Source organism: Equus caballus, chromosome 4 (assembly GCF_041296265.1).
Source record: "Equus caballus isolate H_3958 breed thoroughbred chromosome 4, TB-T2T, whole genome shotgun sequence".
NCBI lineage: Eukaryota > Metazoa > Chordata > Mammalia > Perissodactyla > Equidae > Equus > Equus caballus.
In genome coordinates, this window is record NC_091687.1 from 48,402,342 (window position 1) to 48,422,399 (window position 20,058).

At 31.9% G+C, this 20,058-nt stretch overlaps 1 protein-coding gene across 6 annotated transcripts in view; it reads left to right on the top strand.

Moving 5' to 3' along the window:
- PHF14 (PHD finger protein 14) overlaps positions 1-20,058 on the top strand; it is a 200,780-nt gene that overhangs the window by 125,015 nt on the left and 55,707 nt on the right. For 4 of the 6 annotated variants that reach the window (XR_011437822.1, XR_002807434.2, XM_023639286.2 and 1 more), the window contains one exon: positions 6,948-7,065. Coding sequence is in view for 2 of the 6 variants with exons in the window: in XM_023639286.2 (XP_023495054.1) it covers positions 6,948-7,065 (118 nt within the window). In the remaining 4 variants the exon portion in view is untranslated. Of the gene's footprint in view, positions 1-2,983; positions 3,009-6,160; positions 6,191-6,947; positions 7,066-20,058 lie in introns of all 6 variants that reach the window. The other 2 variants (XR_011437823.1, XR_002807436.2) reach the window with 1 other exon arrangement.

Consider the following 20,058-nt stretch of genomic DNA (forward strand, 5'->3'; position numbering starts at 1 on the left):
TGCTCTCATATTTCCACAGTATAAAAATAATCCTTTTCCGTAATTGGTCCAGTTGCTGTTTAAAGGAGATATTACTGTGTACTTAAGAAAATAGGCACTAAATGGTTCATATTTCACAGACATATGTAAGAGTAAACAGCATGACAGGTAAATATGGCTATTTGTCACATAATAGGGAAAGGAAAAAGTACTAAAATATCAGGAAGGAAATGAAATGACTGGAATACCTGAAGAATGACATGGTAGTAGATAGCAGTGATTCTCAGACTTTATAGTGCATCAGAATCACAAGAAGGATTTGTTAAAACACAGGTTGTCGACAGATCCCTCTCCTTTTCTTCCTCCTCCCGACTTCACTCCCTCCTCCTGTCTCCTGCAGTTTATGATTCAGTGGGTCTGGGATGAGGCCTGAAACTTTACATTTCTAACAAGTTCCCAAGTGAGTCTGATGCTGCTGGCCAGGGCAGGGACACCACTTTAAGAACCATTTGTATATAATATTTTATAAAGACTCGTTGTGATGTGGTTGACATTGATTGATTGAATGTGGCTTTAATCTCCTTAAAAGGATGCTTAAGTTTTCAAAACCATTTGTTTCTAGATAAAAGAGTTTATGGTAGCTTCATCTACAACACATACAGTAAATTTCTCTATTTTCATAAATTCACTTGAACAATTGCTTGTTTTATTTTATACTTATTTTGGGGCAGCACTGTTTTAGATACAGAAATGAATCAAGGAACATAGCATTTGTCAATAATTCGCTAATTCCTTTTTAAAAAAAGATTTGAAATTAGGCTTAAATTTGAACATGAAAACAAAATTTAGCCTTAATCTTTATCCATCTTAGGTTTAAAAATGATAGTTATATATCATTTACATATCATTATTATTTACATTTCTTGAATGTTTATCTGATATTACATGTATGATGTTAAAAATAGATTATTGACCAATAAATAATAAGAATATTCACACCCATTATCCTATTTCCTAGTCTTTACGTGAGACTACTCTTTTTAAATGCTTAACGCTCCTTATTTGACAAAACTTACCACTTTTTTACTTGATTCACAATATGGGAATATTTTATGACTGTTTCACCAAAACCTGTTCAAGGAATTCAGAAGGACTCTGTGCAGCAGAGTTGAATGTTAACATTATTAAAGTTTGTTTTTTTATTTTCTGAAATTGTTTTGACAATTGAAACTTGGTTAAGAAACTCAGCTTTAGAGTTCCATGGCAGATGAAGGCAGAAATTTTTTCCTACGTGTCTGACTCAACACTTTGTCAGTTTACATAATACTAAGGATTGTGATTAAAAATATTTCTGAGAGGCTCATGGTTTGAATGTTCTGTATGAAAACATAGGCCTCTTTCTCCCAGTGCTCACCCTAAGACTTTCTGCAGGCCTGCTGATAAGACTCAATGCTGTTCAGGTACATAAGATGTAATGAAATTGGATGCTCATGCTGGGCTTTGTAAATAAAATGAGATTGACCCCAAGCCATTATCTCATTTATCTGATTTACATTGTAAAATCAAGATCTACACTATTGATTAGAGCATAATTAGTCAATTATGAACAGGGAAATACAAAGTTATGTGGGGCTTGAGCACAGCAGGTTGTACTGCTGAAAAATTTCCAAGGGCATGAGCAGATGGAGATCAGTTTATTAAAGAACAAAGCAGACGTGTTTCAGGTAGGAAATATCTAATCATTCTCACATACTGTGAAGAGGTACTTGACCTTATTGTGTATTTTTATGTGAATTCGTTTGTTTCATCTCTTACTTTTTTATTTCACTTTTAATCTCGCAACCTGGCTGCCGCAGATGTAGGAAAGTGAATTGATCCCACTGTTTAGGTGATCATTAAATATGGATTTGGATTTCAATAATTATCTAAATTTTTTTCCAATTAATAGACTTTCATATGTAAAGAATATTTTTTACTTTCTTACCACTCATTCATTCGTTCATTATTGCCTGTGATAAAAGTCTATAGTGGCATTAATGAAAACATGTTCAAAACTTTCACGTTAGTCTTATATTTGTGGAATACAATATAAAAGACATTTTCTAATTATTTCATTTAGAAAATGGTTGTATAGGTGGTTTGCACTAAAATTGTAAAATATGAGGAACAAAGTATGTCTTTATTGATATTAAATGTTATTCTAATATTGATAGAATGCATAATTTTGTGCAAGCTTGTATTATTTTAAAAGTGCTTAACTCATGGGCCATAGTCCTGTGTTTTCTCAATCTGTTAAATGAGTAATTGAAATAATTGGCCACTGTTCAATGAAATAATCTATCACTACCAGTTAGTAGATTTGTGTTGGTGTTTAAGCTGTTAGTGAAATTTTATTTAAGTAATGTTAGTATTCAAGACCAATTCTTTTGATGTGTCTTGTATAGAAATTTTATAGAGATGAAATAATAAGAAAATCCAACCCATCAATATTCTTGATATTTAGGGGTTTTTTTACATGAACCAATGTAATAGAATGTATTTTCAGAGTCAGTTCTTTATTTTACTCTATATAGACTTGGAAGGGATCTAAATAAAATGTTCCATTGACATAAAAAATAGCTATGATATGGATCAACTTGATCATAAAAAAATGTACATCCCTTTTCAAGTCCTATGTTATGAATTTCTCTTCTTTCTGAAGTTTAGCTTATCTTCTGGCTATAAATTGTATGCATAGAAGGTACACTTAATTGCTTTGGGTAGTTTAAAAAGTAGTTATTTAGTGTACTCTCCTGGTGAAATTATCAATTGGAAATTAAGGGATTTAAAGAAACCCTTTGTAACACCGGCTTTTAGCCTGTCTCTTAGGCACAGGTGGAAGTAAATCAGTTATTTCTTTTTACATGTATGCATATTCTCAGTAATGAGGTAAACACATGACTGCTTGTTTTATGGATCATAGGACATATGAACATAAATCATTTTCTTCCTCTTCTTTGTCTAGGGTGCTATACTTAACCATATGCTAAGTAAGTATTTTAAATACCCATAGAACTATGTTTATTTGGTCCCTGCATTTTGTTAAATCAATGTGTGAAAGACCACATACGTATATACCTTCTTTATTATTTATATCTCTATCTATTATGAATCTGATGCCTAGGAAGTTGTACTTAGTAAGAATCTAATTGAACCATCAGGTTTCCTTTTATCTTATAAATGGGATTCATTTTATCTCTTTTAAAACTGTAATTTTAGAATGTCCTATAGTGTTGATGTGTACAGTATTAGATGTTTAAAGGATACTTCTTTAAGCATCCAGTTTGCATTTTATTTACAAAGTTCATAGTGTTTACTTATAGGTGAGTTTTATATTCTCTTTTACTATTTTAAGACAATGTCTTCCTATTTAATATATGTGCTATTGGTATAATAGTCTGTTTTTATTACCTAGATATTTGTGTTATTTAATAAAGTATATTGTGTTATATCATTGTGATTTTGTGGGTCAATGACTGCTTTTGCAAAAGATTTTTCAAACATTTTCTTCACTATTTTGGCAAATTAAATATGTACTGCATTATGTGCTGCAGTTGTGTGTTTCCAAGTATATGTTAGAAGTACAGCTAGAGACCATAAATAATAATTTCATCAATAACTACTTCAACTCTGTTTCAGCTTATAGGTAGCAGAATGATTGCAGACCCTTATGAGTTTCTGATTTTTGAATTTTTAAAATGATCTAAATTTGTAACATAGCCAGAATTTGTTGGCTGACACAATTTGCTAAAATTTACAAAATTGTGTGTGTGCATGAAATAAGTAATCCACTATTTTTACCATCTACGTTGTTCTTCGATTTCTAGGATTCTTAATGGTATCTCTTACATTTGACAACAGTATATTAATTCTTGCAAATTCTGCTTGAGCTCACTTGTATTATTCAGGATATTTTTGTCACCAGCACATAAAGATCTCTTCAATTCAATATTCTAGTCCCTAAGTGTATTAACTACTCCTTGCTATTTAGTCTTGGAAAATTGCAGTTTTTATTTACTGATGAGTGAGTTATAACTTGAGAGAACTCCCATGTCACCCCCTAATTCTGACAAGCAAATTCTACTTTTCCTCTAGGACCCATCACAAGTACATTAGAGTTCCACATGTAGACTAAGGCATTTCAGAAAGTATCACCAATAAAGGAGTCAGTAAGGATTAGATCATTTCCAAATGGCACATATTTCAACATTATCTTCTAACAAATCTAGCATGTAAAACCTTTCTTTTCCCTTTTACATTTATTCCTGAGCTGAAAGATAACTTGATTTTACAGGTACTTGAAATCAACTACAAATAAGAACCATATCAGTGTAGCAAACTTGTTCTTAATTTATTCGCTGGTAATACATAGATATACCAACAGGAATCACCTGCACACATGAGTGTGAAAAATCGTGAATTATGATTCAATTTTCTATTCATCGTGGTGTTTGACTCAAGTTATACACTAGAAATCATAATTTGCAAGTTATTATGACACAGAGTTATAAAGTAAATATGCAGAGATTTGATATGAACTAGGAAAACATTAATCCCATAACTCTTCACCTATCAAGAGCCCAGATTGTTGACAATCTAAATTGTAAGGCACATTGCCTGAAAACCTGAAGTTAAGCAAGAAAGACTATAGTTAAGCAAAGTTGAGTCCATGTACTTAACTCAGTAGAAGTTCTCATTTTCATGTCTTTTCACTGTCAGTTTGCATAGTCTTAATAAGTTTAGTTGATCTGATTTCTGAATCCACAACAAATTATTGTTGAAGAAATGCTGCTTAGACAAATTTACTGACAATATCAGAAAGCAGTGGCTGATACGTTGCAAATAAGTGAGGACCCTGGAAACCTATAAAAGTTGAATACGAGAATTCAACAGAACAGCAGACTAATGACACGCACTGCAAACACAGAAGGCTGGCACAGTGTTAGACACCTTGCAGCATCCGTTGCAAGTATGCATGACCCTGAGATGACAAAGATAGATTAAATGATATTTAATATATTTTCTTGATGAAGCAAAGAATGTGATTCTTTTAAAATTTCCCATCAAAGATGATTGGAATATTGGTTTTCATGCTTGAAAGAATATGTCCTCAACTATCTAGAAATCTTAACCTTCTCATAAACTCAGAAGTACTTACACTGTGAAGATTCCAATAACCGTATGTTTAATGTATTTGAGATTTTAACTGTTGAAAGGTAAATAAGTTGAATAGAGAAGAAAGAAGATAGAATTGTGTGGGCTTGCCCTTTAGTCTCTATGTTAAATTTGACGTCAGCTACATGTTATCTATTATTTTTTTCTTGACGCCAGAACAACAGGTATTTGAACATTTTAGTTTCTTTTAAATATATTTTTGGATAGTTTATTTATAATACTGGCATAGTAGATAAAGTACTGTTATTCCTATTTTTTTTTTCCTATAGCTAGAATTATCATAGTAAACTTTTTTTTTTCAAGTTGATATCTTGAGTCTAAAGGAAGAGTTTTGGAAGAATACGTAAGTTTATTTGGTTCATAGGGAGAAAGTTATAGAGGAAGAAATGCGTAAACTTATGACATATAATTGTGTTTTAGATTTCTTTATACCCGAATAACTTAGCTAAGTTGCTAACTTCTCTGAAACTCTTGATTCCCAAAATGAGTCTTTGGGCGATTGGGTTTTATAGCATCATATGAAATTTTTATGCTAAATGTAGATTTATAGTCCCCTTTATGTGATGGTTTATGAAAATCAATTGTTTTTCTTTGTGTGTTAATTATAACAACAGCTCTTTCCCCTTTTTTTCTAACAAATGGTTATTGAATAGTAATTTTACACTTTATTCAAGTAACATATCCTGTAAATTTTTCCTCTTGGTTTCTTAGTTGTGGATTTCTCAACTTTTTAAGTTTTAAATCAGTAAGAGAAATGATATATAAAGACAATCTGGCAGATGGGTTTAGAGACAGTATTATTTTTTTAACTTCAAAAAAAGAGCAACAAAGAAAATGAAAATATAATCTTTTCCATAAGATGTATACATCTTTGTTATTTGTTGTTAAATTTGGTCTTGTTATTCCAACTGATGCAAAATTCTTTTTACAAAACACTGAAATAATACAGATCTTTCTTCATTGTCAGCAGGATGAGATTGTCTGAAACGAAGAATAGGTATGATAGTTTTCTTAGATTTTGTATGTCATAGGTGGCAAAGACACTATCAAAATATTTGTTAATGAGCTTTAAAATGTACTAGGAGGTACTTTGAAAAACCAAATATACTGAGAGAAAGTGACAGGTAAAGTTTAAGAAAATTATATTTGAGAAAATAATATCAAATTCTTAGAATGGTTTTTATTTGCTGTAGATTGTGTTAGCATGCTATAAACGTTAGAAAGTTTGTTTACAATCCACCTTAACTTGGAGAAAGAGAGTGATGAGGTATAATTTGTGTGGAGTTGATTATAGCTTAGTGTAACCTAATAGAATTCCTTAGAGTTCTCAAATTTTTTAAATAATCACAATGTATTGGATTGAATTCATAATCTTGATATATATATTATTAAATGTTTTTAAACTATCTAATGGGCAAATGATTAATTCTTGAAGTTCAAATTGATATTGTTCTGTGTGTGTTGGTTTTGAACATATGTGGCTATACACACGCATTTGTTCATATGCTCTTAACATTTCTACTGTTAAAATGTTCTGAATGATATTTGTTTTGTTTGTTAATTTTCTTGTATTTTGTTGTTCTAAAATATTTATTTCAGGTTTAGATTGTTGTAAACATTAATTTGATGATCTTGTGAGCTAAGGATAGAATTAACAGTGTTAAAGTTGAGATGTACAATAGTTTGCCATTTGTCATTGAAAAAGTTGTTTTTTAATATTATTTAGATATACCATAAATCTGTTTACCCTTCAGGTGCGATGAATGCAGACTGTGCTACCATTTTGGCTGTTTGGATCCTCCTTTGAAAAAGTCCCCTAAACAAACAGGCTATGGATGGATATGTCAGGAGTGTGATTCTTCATCTTCTAAGGTAAGGGCGAAAAAGCCTGTAACAGAAAGTACCATTTCCCTTCATTTTGATAGCTTTTCTATACCATACCATCAGCTTCCTAACTTTAAAGAGAATTGAAATATGAAGGACTAACATTTTAGTCTAATTAACTTTAAATATATATTGCCATGATGATTTTATTGCCCTTAAATTAAGGAATAAACAGCTGTACTAAATTATATAAATTTCCTGTGTGAAATATTTAGCTATTTTGTATATTCCCTATATTACTGCTCTGTATTAATTAGTGTTCTCGGAGCCAAAAAAAGTCACCCTTTGCTAACTTACTGCATCTAGGGATAGCAGGATGACTCTGCTTTGAGTCAAAGAAATTTGTTTTGACAAGTATATATATATGTATATGTATAAATGTTAACCAACAGAATAACCAATAAAATACAATTTTATTTTGTAAATGGCTCATCTTAAGATATAAGTATACTATGAGTGTTTTATAAGATCTGTTCTTTGAGAAAACTAGTTTTTATATCCTAAAATTCTTGATATTTATTTTAGCTAAGTAGAAAGGATAAAATTTCTAATAAGGTTGTTTAATAGTTTATCTACACAAATAAACTATTGAAACTGTGTCTTTTGAATACCAATATTATAACCTTAAATTGTGGTGGTCCACAGTTTAAGATGTGTGTGTGTGTGTGTGTGTGTGTGTTTTTAAGTGTGTGAGTGAATAGCTAGACTCCTGATGCTTTAACTCATTTGACAGAAATATTGAATATATTTGAACTAAAGCATTCTGGTTAGCTGTGTGTTAATCAAATTGTTCTTCCTTAAATAGACAGTGGAAATTAACTGTCTATTATAATGTGACCATCAAGCCATCTTTCTTAAATGCTACTTAAGTGCATTTGTCTGTCCTAGAGTGAATTAAAATTAATACTGAATTCCTGTCTGATCAGGGAATCAAAAATATTCCTTTTATCGTTAGTTAAAATGATTTGTACCGGCTTATCACAGAGGCCATTTGTAAAAGTTTATTTATCAAAAACTGCAGAAAGCATTTGGTTATAGAAAAAAACTATTTAAAATTTTTTAAATAACCAAATTTATTAAAAATTTTACGTTTGTATACTGCTTATTAAAATAGAATACACTATGCATTTTATTTCATAATCAAGCATTTTTGCCCAACGTTTAAACTATACAATATCAAGAATTATTTTCCATTCATTTTCCTAAGACCCAGATTTAAGAAGGAGCATATTTAATATCAAAAGATTTTATTACATAATTAAAAAATACTTTCCAGAAATTGTATTTAAATGAAAAAAAATAGTGACATACGATTGATTTTCAGTAGTTGTCTTGTGGTATAATATAATTTTTCTAAGTGTGTTTTTTGTTTGGGGTTTCCTCCTACCTTCGACAAACAAGTTAGGAAAGCAAATTTTGAAAAAGGATTTCTTTCCTTTTGTAAGTATGCCTTGTTGCATATATTCTTTTGCAAAGGCTCTATACTACTATAACTATATAGCGTTGCATTAAATGCAGAGTGGCTTTGTTAAGTTATATAGTAGTTTCATTAATGAATATTGAAAATGCGAGGGGGCATATTTTACATATTTAGGAGTACATTATACATTTTGTAAATGCAGTAGGTGCCTGTGGTCATTGAGGAGGGTAAGATGTTTTTGTTTTTGTTTTTCCCTCTCTAGCAGAGAATAGATCTTTGGACTCTGAGTGGAAATCCATTAGGAAGGCACATTGTTAGAAAACTTGCATTGTATTTGCTATACTCTGTTTGACCTGTGATTGACTACCAGATGCGAGCAACCAACATTTTCCAAATTTCCTCCAAATATGGTTTCTAATTTTTGGAATGTCACAGCTGTTGACTGTAAGGATTATATCAGTGAAATGGATTTGTATTTTTATCATACCAACATTTATATTATATTATATACTTCTACTTTTTTTCAATGAAAAATTAAATTTAATGTAATAGTTAAGCTGAAAGTTAAGGCAACTTAATTCATTCCCTTGAATATTTGTGTTGCGCCACTTCTCTTTTGCTCACTTCTTTAAGACTTCCGTTCCTGACCAGCAGGTAGTAAATTTTCTATTTTCTTTTGAAAGATGTTTGCTAGTATTGAGTCCCAAGAAGAAAGCATTGATAGATAATGTCATGTTTTGTAATTCAGTGAATTGCTGCAGAAGCTTTCAAATTAAGAAAGCAGTATATTATTAACATCTGAGTCAAGACAATTAGTATCATCTCAAGGCCTAAAAGAAACCCAGCATGAAAGTTAACATACTTTGCTTATCCTTCATTTTCCTCTGCTTTGGTGGCATGTTATTTATTAGCTAATACTGAGTATATTTGCCGTATTCATACATTTTAATGATTTGAAAAGCTAAGATAGAAGTAGTTATTGCCAGGAGAAAGGAAGTGAATCGGTTACCAATAAATTTAGGTTGGGGGAAATGAATGTAAAATTGTTATAGCCGTAAAATATGTGTCCAACTTCCTTTCCCTGTGGTAATCAGGATTAAGTTCAAGAAATCTTAACTTTTGTGATAAAAGTTTGACTCTCAAGAAATTATTTATTTTTCCTAGAATTTTAGATAATAGAAGGTAAGGGTATATAGTTGGATATGTGCTTGAAAATGCATTGCACTTTAAACATTATTTAACTGTTAACATTGTCTCCAACTTCTGCATACCAGTGGAAACTCTAAAATCTTACCATGTATGCTCTCAGCAGCATAGTACATTTGTACATGACTTTGTCTTTCAAGTAATAGGTTTTCTGCTGTGGGCTTTATGAGAGCAAAAATCTATCACTAATCTGCATGTTACTTTTATACAAATTCCACAAAAATCTAATAAGATTCATCATACCTAAATCCATAATTTTCCATTTTAGCACATGAAAGATAAAATAGACCTAAGTGTAGTTAGTTTTAATAACACGATTTAATAACAGTTTACCTGAACGTAGAATGACTTTTTTTGAGATATAATTGACATAGATCATTATATTAGTTTAAAGGGTACAATATAATTATTTGATATTTGTATGTAGAATGACTTTATTCTCTCCAAATCCATGAAGTATGGCATAATGACTTTCTTATGCCTTATCAGTTCTTCATAAACCTAGGTAGTCACTTTAGGTTTCATGAAAAATGACCAATTACATGGACACAGATATATACATATACATGTGTGCACACGGAGACACAAATCTACACACATGGAAACACACACACAAAACCTACCTCTCTCATAGGCTATGCTTTAAGACATTTAACAAAGGCAACAGCTATCCAGACAGTGTACTGTGTTTATAATTAATGGAGCTAGTTCATTGCTACCTATCACCATGCATTAGGGTTTTTTTCCTGCTCTTTAACTTGTTGTGAAAATACTATTGCTAATGAATGCTGTAAGTCTGGAAAAGCAGTGTATTTTATTCTTCCTCCGCCACCTCACCCATCTCTTATTTTTCTTCCATCTCTACTTCCATCCATTAACCCAAGCCAAATACCCGGAATCATCTTCAAGCCTTCCCCATCCTCGTCCCATAAAGAAAATCACTTCCTGAGTCCTATAAAAGTTTTCTTTCTTAAATCTTTCTCCAGTCTTCTCTTTGCTTCTTTTCTCTGCTGCTGCCGCCTTGATTTAGTGCCTCACTTTTTCCTCATTCTATCAATTCCTCCCATTTCAGAAACTATCTAAATACATCTGCTAGACTCATCTCCCCTTTTACCCATTCTCTTCACTAGAGGCCTCCAAAATCAAGTGTTTGCACCCCAGGAGATAGACAAGATGACTAATTAAATCAACTTAATTCTAAAAAATGAATGTTACATTTTAACTTCTATGCCTGAGTGTTTTTATAATGTAAAAAGTATATTAGTACTATGGAACAGGATATAACTTCACACATATGTACTTATACTAAGTACATATTTAAAATATTTTTAGTATTGGGGTACATCAACAAAAATATTTGGAGACCATAGTCCTATACTACTACTAGAGTAATCTTTCATAAGGTATATTGGCACACCTCTGCTTTACATCTGTTAGTGTTTTTTCATCCTCTTACATATTCAAAATAAAACCAACAAAATCAGGAAATTAACATTGAAACATTATTACCATCTGATCCTTAGACCACATGCAAGTTTTACCATTTGTCCCAGTAATGTCCTTTATAGCAAAAGGATCAGTACAGAATCATTCATTGCATTTCATTATGTTTCTTTAGTCTTCAATCTGGGCAGTCCCTTAGTCTTTCCTTGACTTTCATTACTTTGCCGCTTTTGAAGATTACAGGGAAGTTAGTTTATAGAATGTCTCTCACTTTGCATTTTTTCTGATCTTTCCTTGTGTTTATATTCATGTTTTGTATCTTTGATAAGAATATCACTGATGTAATGCAATATGTATTCTATCAGGTGACACCTGATTTTGATTTGAACCATCGATGGTGATGTTAACTATAATTACTTGAGGAAGGAGTTATCTGCAAATCTTCTCCACTCTCTTCTCCTTTCTAATTAATAATTTGTGCAGAAGAACTTTGAGACTGTATAAATACATAAATATTTATATTTATAAATATATATGGGATATATAAATATCCTATTCCTTCTCAAACTTTCATTTTCTGTTTTATTCAATGGGTTATATTGGTTATTATTGTTATTTATTTTGATGTTCAAATTGGCCCAAATTTGGCTAATGGAAGCCACTTCAGGCTGGCTTCTGCCACTTCAACCTCACATCTGTCCCCTTTTGACATGATCCCAGCAATTTTTGAGTACTTCCGTACTAAAGATGTTCCAGGCTCAACTTAGTGCTTTTCTTTCCTGGACCCAGCCATTTCTCCAAGGAACCCTGTTCCTTTTAGTGGAGAATGGTATTTAAAACCAAGATCTTGGTACTGCATGTGCTCATTGTTACTGGGATGCTGATCCTCCTAGGTCTTCTTGATAGACAGAGCCAAGGACTAGATATATGTGTGTACATTCATATACATACACATTTGTTTCTATTTTTCTATTCCTTTTTAGATATTAGAAACCATTCTAGTTTTCTCCCTCACAGAAAACTGGTTCCCATTATCCTTAATATATATTCTTACATGGTTAACTAATCTATTGTCGCCCTCCACCACCACCCCACATGGACACCTATTTTACTTAGCATAACCTGATGGCTTTTATTTATTTATTTTCTTTCTCATTTTTATTTATCTTTTTTGAGGAAGATTAGCCCTGAGCTAACATCTGCCGCCAATCCTTCTCTTTTTGCTGAGGAAGACTGTCTCTGAGCTAACATCCATGCCCATCTTCCTCTAGTTTATATGTGGGATGCCTGCCACAGCCATGGCTTGACAAGCAGTGCATAGGTCTGCACCCAGGATCTGCACTGGCAAACCCTGGGCCGCCGAAGCAGAACATGCAAACTTGACTGCTGCATCACCAGGCTGGCCCCATCTGATGGCTTTTAGATTGAATTGTTCAGGAAGGGGAGAGAGAGGAAATGAGGGTGGACATTTATACTTTTTTACAAGCTCCTCAAATTATTTTATTGAGCAGTCAGGAATAAGAATTACTGTTTTATGTATTTTATGAATTCTTCAGTTATTAAAAAAGTTTTGAAGCTAAAAATTAACTTTTTTAAAAATTTTAAAACAAATACATGCAGTGTGTATAACCCAAGTCTAACTTCAACTAACTGACACTTTGAAATTATTTTGCATGCTTACGTATAAGATATAAGGTGGACTTAATATTTTTTTAAATATAGGGCACAATTTACTATTCAGTCTTTTTCAAGGGTATACTTTATATAGATATCAGTAACTTCTGTCTGCTGAAATGCCCCAAATGAAGATAACTTAATTTGACATGATTAAGTGAACATGTATAAATATTTCTTTCAAAAGTACTTCATTCAAGTCACATATATTCACAAGTACCACTGAGAATTTAAATATACATCATATATTTTACAGTGACTGTGCCAGTTATGATTCTAGCTTTTCATCCTTGTTTAAGCTCTGTTTTGTGAAAAGCCAGAGTATACATGACAGGTCATTATCTGACTACTGCAAAATGAGCTGTGTTAGCTTAGAGACCTCCATGTGGTTCGCTCTTATTTGATATTTCTAGTGTGCTACTCTTTTTTCACAGTAGTAAGTTGAATTCATATGCATAGAAATCTCACGTAAATCCCTGTGGAAGATTATCTGAACTAGAAATGCATGACATGCTGGCCGAGGCAAGTGGTACTTTTTGGTAATCATTTGTAATTAGAAATCCCTGAGTAGGGGAAGTATGTTTTTTTCATTTTTGCTTTATTTTCCAAATTTTCTGCATTGAGCAACTAGAATTCTATAACTGATAGACTTACATCAAAATGACAAGATATGAATATTTATTTTCAACTAAAACAGTCATTGAGAATTTTGCCTTTTTAAGAACTGAACAGAACAATCTCTCAAAGGAGTGTCTTGCCACAATACATTAAACAAGCACATTTAATTGAACCTGGTAATATTGGAAATTGAATGTCTGAATTTTATGTATTATGAAGATTTATGAGAAATATAAAATTAAAATGAATTATCCTTTAAAGTTCTTTTAAATTTGAAACATATAACTGACCCATAAAAAATAGGACTTTTTAATATTTTAACTATTCATTTGACCTCTGGGATTTTATCTGACAATAGGTTAAATTTGAAGTTTCTAAATTTAGCACGGTTGACAAAGAAGTCATTTTTAGGTAAAACTTACAGCACTTATCTATCTTAATTCAGTATTCTAGCATTTGTGTGACAAGCATTAGAACTTACAGCAGTGTGCTTTACTGAGCTTTATTGAGTTTTGGTTTGCGTTTTTACTGACACAGGTATGTAAAAGTCTGGAGAAAAGTTTTTTATATAGTATCCTACGTTAGAATCCCATAGAACAAATCTGTGGTGGTTTGTAGACTTACTGAAGTCTGAGAATTAAAACTATGGTGTGGTTATCTTTGATGGTAGCTATAGTTAAATATTCAAATGTAGATTTCCTCTTTGCTAGCGTGTGGGATAAAACCCACAAACTTCCAATTCGTCTTCTCAGTTGTCTTCCACTTAAGTTCAGGCTGTGCCCAGTTACTCTTGCATTGTCTTTGGCAGCAAAATTGTTTGTATAAATGTCTTTTAAGCCCTTAGTTTCTGATTGAGTGCTGTACTTTGAGACTAGTAACAATGATTTGTGAATTCAATAAGAAGTAATAGCCATTAACAATTGATTACACTAATTATAGTTGGTACTGTGTTTTTTTTTTTTCAGTAGAGTGTATTTGTTTAAACAGAACTTTGTGTACTGAACTCAACATCTTATTTGTCATTATTGCTGGCTCAAAGAGGTGGTTTATTTGATTGTCCTGGACATATTTCTGAAACCTGTCCCTAGGTAGTATTTTTATCAAGTAACAATTTTCAGCAAAAAAAGAGATTGTTTACCGTTATTCTTTACAATGGAATTGGAATCCCTACTAGTCTGTGTAGTTCTGTCACTGAGGTGATTTTCGCAGGGACTGTGTGATACGCAGTAAGTGTATTGGTATACTTCAATAAGTCATGGTCGGGTATTCCTTAAGAATCTTTTTGAACATATGATTTCTTTCTTCCAGGTAAAGTTTGTCAGTATTTATGGCATACATTTTTATATATTTCAACATCATATTCACAGGGAAATAAAATGATTGGAACCTCTAAAATTAGACAAATGTTTTCTTATAATAATTTGCAAAATGGAAAAAGTAAATCACTTTTTAAGTTACACTTACTACAAACTGGAAAAACCAAGCCATTTTCTAATTTAGATGGCATATGGGCCTGATGTGTTTACATAGCATGCTGTGGAATACCATATGTGGTGAAAAACTAAATCATAACTAAGATAATTAATCAGAGTACAGTAGGGAGCCATACATAGGAATGCCTTTCAAAACTCACGAACTTCATGCTATCCTTTAGTTTTAAAGTAGTTTTCTAATGTTTTTATTTTTTATTATTTTGGAGAAAAAAGTTACCTACTAAAAATCTGGTAGTTAAGCTGAAGGATATTTCATTACAGCTTTTAAAAAGTTAATAAGAATATTTTTACCTTATTAACCTAGCATTTGAAATACTGAAATTAGGTTATAAAAATATACCAACATAAAAATTCAGAAGGAATATAGAATGTTTTAATTATATAAACTTGTTATTCCGGTATTTACATATAATGTGAGCATGAGAGACATGGTTCATTGCAAAGAGATGGTCCTAGTTGAAATAAGCTAACATATTCTCAGAGTTGTGAAATGACACCCAAATAATAGGAAATGCTTAAATCTTGGCTTCAAAAAACAGAAAGTGAGATGTCATGTATTCTATATGTAGATACAGTTAAATAGTTTATTCCTTGTTATTAAACATTGTTTAACTATTTCATTATTTTGTACTTTCTGTTAAAAAATTGTCTTTCTATGGGGCCAGCCTATTGGCATGGTGGTTAAGTTCATGCACCCTGTTTCAGCTGCCCCAGTTCACAGATTTGGATCCTGGACGTGAACCTATACGCCACTCCTCAAGCCATGCTGTGGCAACGTCCCACATACAAAATAGAGGAAGACTGGCAAGGATGTTAGCTCAGGGTCAATCTTCCTCACCAAAACAAGAAAAAAGTCTTTCTAACCTATATATTCTGGTTTAAGAAGTACGCTTTTGCTTACAACTAAGACAGACTTCCTCAAATCTAAGCTAAGAAAATTCAAAGAATGAATTCTGATAGTTGATGGAATTAATTTCTGAAATCAAATATATTTAAGCGTTCTAATCTTGATGTTCTGATAGAATCCTTATCAAGAGTGCTAAGAAATTGTAGCTTAGGTGTTGAGGATGTATGAAAGTGTGTTATGCCCTGTTAGTTACATTTTTACATATTCATTTTTTGACATTTCTGAAATTAGGATATGTATCTATAAGCAGTTTATATCTTTAGGTAGTAGTATTTCTTTTCTTCCATAAAAATTTTCCATTAAATTTAGGGAGTTTCTTTTATTCTGAGGCATTGTGGAGTAAGAAAATAGAGAATAGAGTAATTTAAAATATAAAGACAGTCAAAGTATACAATATGATGTAGAGGAAAGAACTTTATATTAACTATTTACAGTGCTTGTGACCTTCGGCAAGTTGCTTCACCTCAGTGAACTTCAGCTTGCTCATTTGTGAAAGGTTTAATGGCAATATTTGGAATAATAAGGGTGCTCAGTGTATAACATCTCTTCTTATTCTTAAAAATAAGCAGGCATTTTAGCTACGGAGAGAAAAGTTCAAAATAAGTGATAATGTTCTGATTTTCAAATATAAGAAATGTTTTTAAAAAGTAATTTGCATTACAACTTTTTGTTTTATTTTTTGTCTTCACATACACCAAGTCAAAATCTTTCTTGTCTCTTTCAGAATTTCACAGTAAATGGAGTGAGGTCATGTCTAACTTTTTCATTCACAAAAAGGTCTATTTATTTTCATTTCTTTCTAGAGTTAAGAGGCAATGAAAGCTATCACTATAGTTAATCTATTTTTAAACTTAGGCACTTATGGCTCTCTAAACTTTTAAAATTATACACTCTTCCGTAGGATGTTTTTTCTAAATTTATTGTATATGATTAGCAAATAGTTGGTATATCTTTATATTGATAGCAGTGACTATTTCACATTAAATATGGAATTATGATCCTCTGTAAATCGCACAGATCATACACTAATGTATTTATTTTATAAGTAGAATGCATTATATTTAGAAAGTAAAGGTTTACTTTCATATTTACATTACTGGCTCTGCCAAGTATTGAATAATAGGGAAAGACATACCTGATAAGTGCATAAAAGGGCCTCTTGTTTTAACTGAAGGCATGTTTTGTTAATAGGTGAAGAAACACCCAAGAAATTTCCCATAGACTGCGGAAGGGTATTATTTCCTTGTTAAGGTCATGAAAACTATAAACTTGAAACTGAAGTGAGAATAAAAAGTAAATAAAATAAAGTTTATAAGTAACAAACCACTGAAGACAAGTGTAAGATAATTTGTGAGTCCACTTTGTCAAGGTATGTGTAGTTTTTGATAACAAAAGATTCATCAAGCCTAACGAATGGCTTTTATCAAACAAGCGTGTGTCAGCAACACATCCTTTTATTGTATTAAATGTTTGAATACTTTTAAGGATGGAAGTGTGGGAAGTTCTGGGCTAGCACTTTCATATTCCTTGTGGAGTCTAGAAATTAAGGTTACTAATTTTTAGGGCGTGATATGTAAACACATTTAGAATTTCATAACATGATTATGTGCCTTCATTGTCTTAACAGCATTTATGTTAAGAGAAAGCCTCATTCTTAAGTAAGGAAATTTGTACTCATTCTCCAATGCTGCTAATGCCTCTCTTTTAGAAAGGTAACATGTCAGTATGTGCTTTGTATGTGGGAGTCAAAGGGCAGTGATTTACACATGTAAATTCTTCAGGACTCTATCTTTGCACTCCATACTTCTCTGCCACCAGCTCCCCTGATTCCCAGTGGAAGAAACTGTTAATAATGTACTTCCTTAAAATCATAGCATATAAATGTCTCTATTTGTTTACCATCATGTTACTTAAAAAATAACTATTTCTTTCTGGGAATATCAGCTATACTGTTCTTAACATGTTTTCCATTGGTGAAAAGCTAAGTAAGGCAAATTATAAGACTGATCCACACTCTCCTTCCACTGCCCCACAGCCCCAGCTTAGTCCAGTCCTGTCCATATTAAATTATTAGCTTCACTTCTCATTTTGACAGGGCCCTATGGACTGCCTTTAACTAACTTTAATAAGTTAGGTAAACATCACTTTATTCCTTCTTGTGCTTTATTTATTATTTATTTATATATCATTAAAATTTTTTTAACTCTTCTTCATTTACATCATAATTTGAGATTTTCATCACTTGTCAGTCCATATGGCCCAAATGCTGGTAATTTGTCCTCAGAGTGTAGTCTACAAACCATCTGTACCAGGATCTTCTGAAGTACCATTAGATATGCGGTTTGGAAGGCCCCATGCAGACCCGCTCAATCAGTATCTCTGAAATGGTACTCAGGAGTCAGTATCTTTATAAGCACCACTGGTGGTAATTATGATCAGTAAAGTTTAAGAACCAGGGCTTTTGACCTTAATCTCTCTTAAATTTCTTACGTGTAGTTTTGTCTCTAATTGACGTATTCACTAATTCAACCTACAGATATCATTTTCAGACTTTGCTCTTCTATACAGGGCTGTCATTCAACCCCACAGGCAGGTTCAAGGTAGATTGATGACGCCTGATTCAGGTTCAATACAGTAGCATTCCTGGATTACTGAGATGTCATATTCCCTTCCTTCTTTCCGAGTTCTGGAATTGCCCAGCAGCATCTCAAGGATCTTTTCTGAGCTATGAATTCAGTTTGTCCCCATCAAGAATCTTCTTCAGTTACACTGCTTCATCTTTTTTCTACTTCTTTGTGGTGGTTGACACTCTTGGTAACTTCTTCCTTTTTTACAAACTCCTTTCTGCCTTGAGTGAACCTATTCTCTTCTGGTTTTCTCCCTTCTTAGCAGACCATTTCTTTGGTATTTTGGTAGGCTTTTTTAGCTTGTTTTCACAGCCTTCTTTTCTCACTCTGCAGGTGACTGCATCCATAACCAAAGCCGAGTACCATACCAATTTTGATACAGAAAACCTGGGCTTTAGGATTTAATGATCCATCTACTTTCTCTGAGTTAATGTTTATCGAGAGAGACTTTCTGCCTTTTAAAATATTATCCTTTTGTCTAATAATTAAGACATAATGTAGGGATAAATTTACCAATAAGTTTTAGTTGGCCATTTCTACTATCTAATGATCTTCTTTTATTACAAAGTTTAAATAGTATTTACTTAAGTAAGAGAATACATATCAACTTGATCTCTAAGTGAAGTATTATTCTGGAGGTATGATTAAGTATGCTGTACTTGAGATGTAGGACTCTATTTGGGTTTTTTTTTTAACTTTAAAGCTAGAGAGTAATAATTCAAAATAGCAGTTTTTTAATATAATAACACCAATATCCTCTATATAAAATCTTGCTTTAAGAAAATACTTCTGACTCTTTTTCTCCATTCTTTTTTCTTTTCTCTGACTCTACTTTTCTGGAGAAAGTTGGAGTCAAAAAAAAATCATGTATGTTCTGTGTGTATTTTATAAGTTCTTATAAATGTAATGTATGGTCATTGTAGAATATTTAGAAAATTTACAAAACAAAAAAGGATTTGATTACTTTCGATTATTGCATGTAAAGATGTTATATTTCTGCTCGTGTTTCAGTAGTACATCCTACTACAACCTACGCTTTAAAAATTGCAATCGTTTTCTACATTCTCTTATATAATGGTGTTTTTTTCCATGTAATTGTATATATGACCATTTTCCATGTTATTACATACTTTTTTCTGGTCAGATTTTTAAGTACTATACAATATTCCTTTGCACAGATATACTCTCAGTGTAATTGCTGGGTCAAAAAACAACCAAAAAAAACTCAACATTTTTAAAATAAGAAAGTACCATACTAGTAATAATTATAGAAATCAAGCTTTATTGAGTATCTCTATGTCCCTCGCATTATCTAAACACTTAAAATGTATAATCCCATTTAATCCTCACCACAGTCTTTAAGGTAGTTACTGTTTTTTATCTCCTTTGTGTGGGTTAAAAAGGAAAATTAGATTTAAAGACGTTAAGGATTACACAGCTAATAAGTGGTCTAAGTGATTCAAACCCAGATCTGCTGATTCTAGAGCCTGTTTTAGAGACTTCCTTTCATATATTAAAATAGGTATTTTCTATCCCTTATTGCAAGAGATTCTCAAAGTAGATTTTGTCCTGAAGCCATTTTAGATTTTTGTA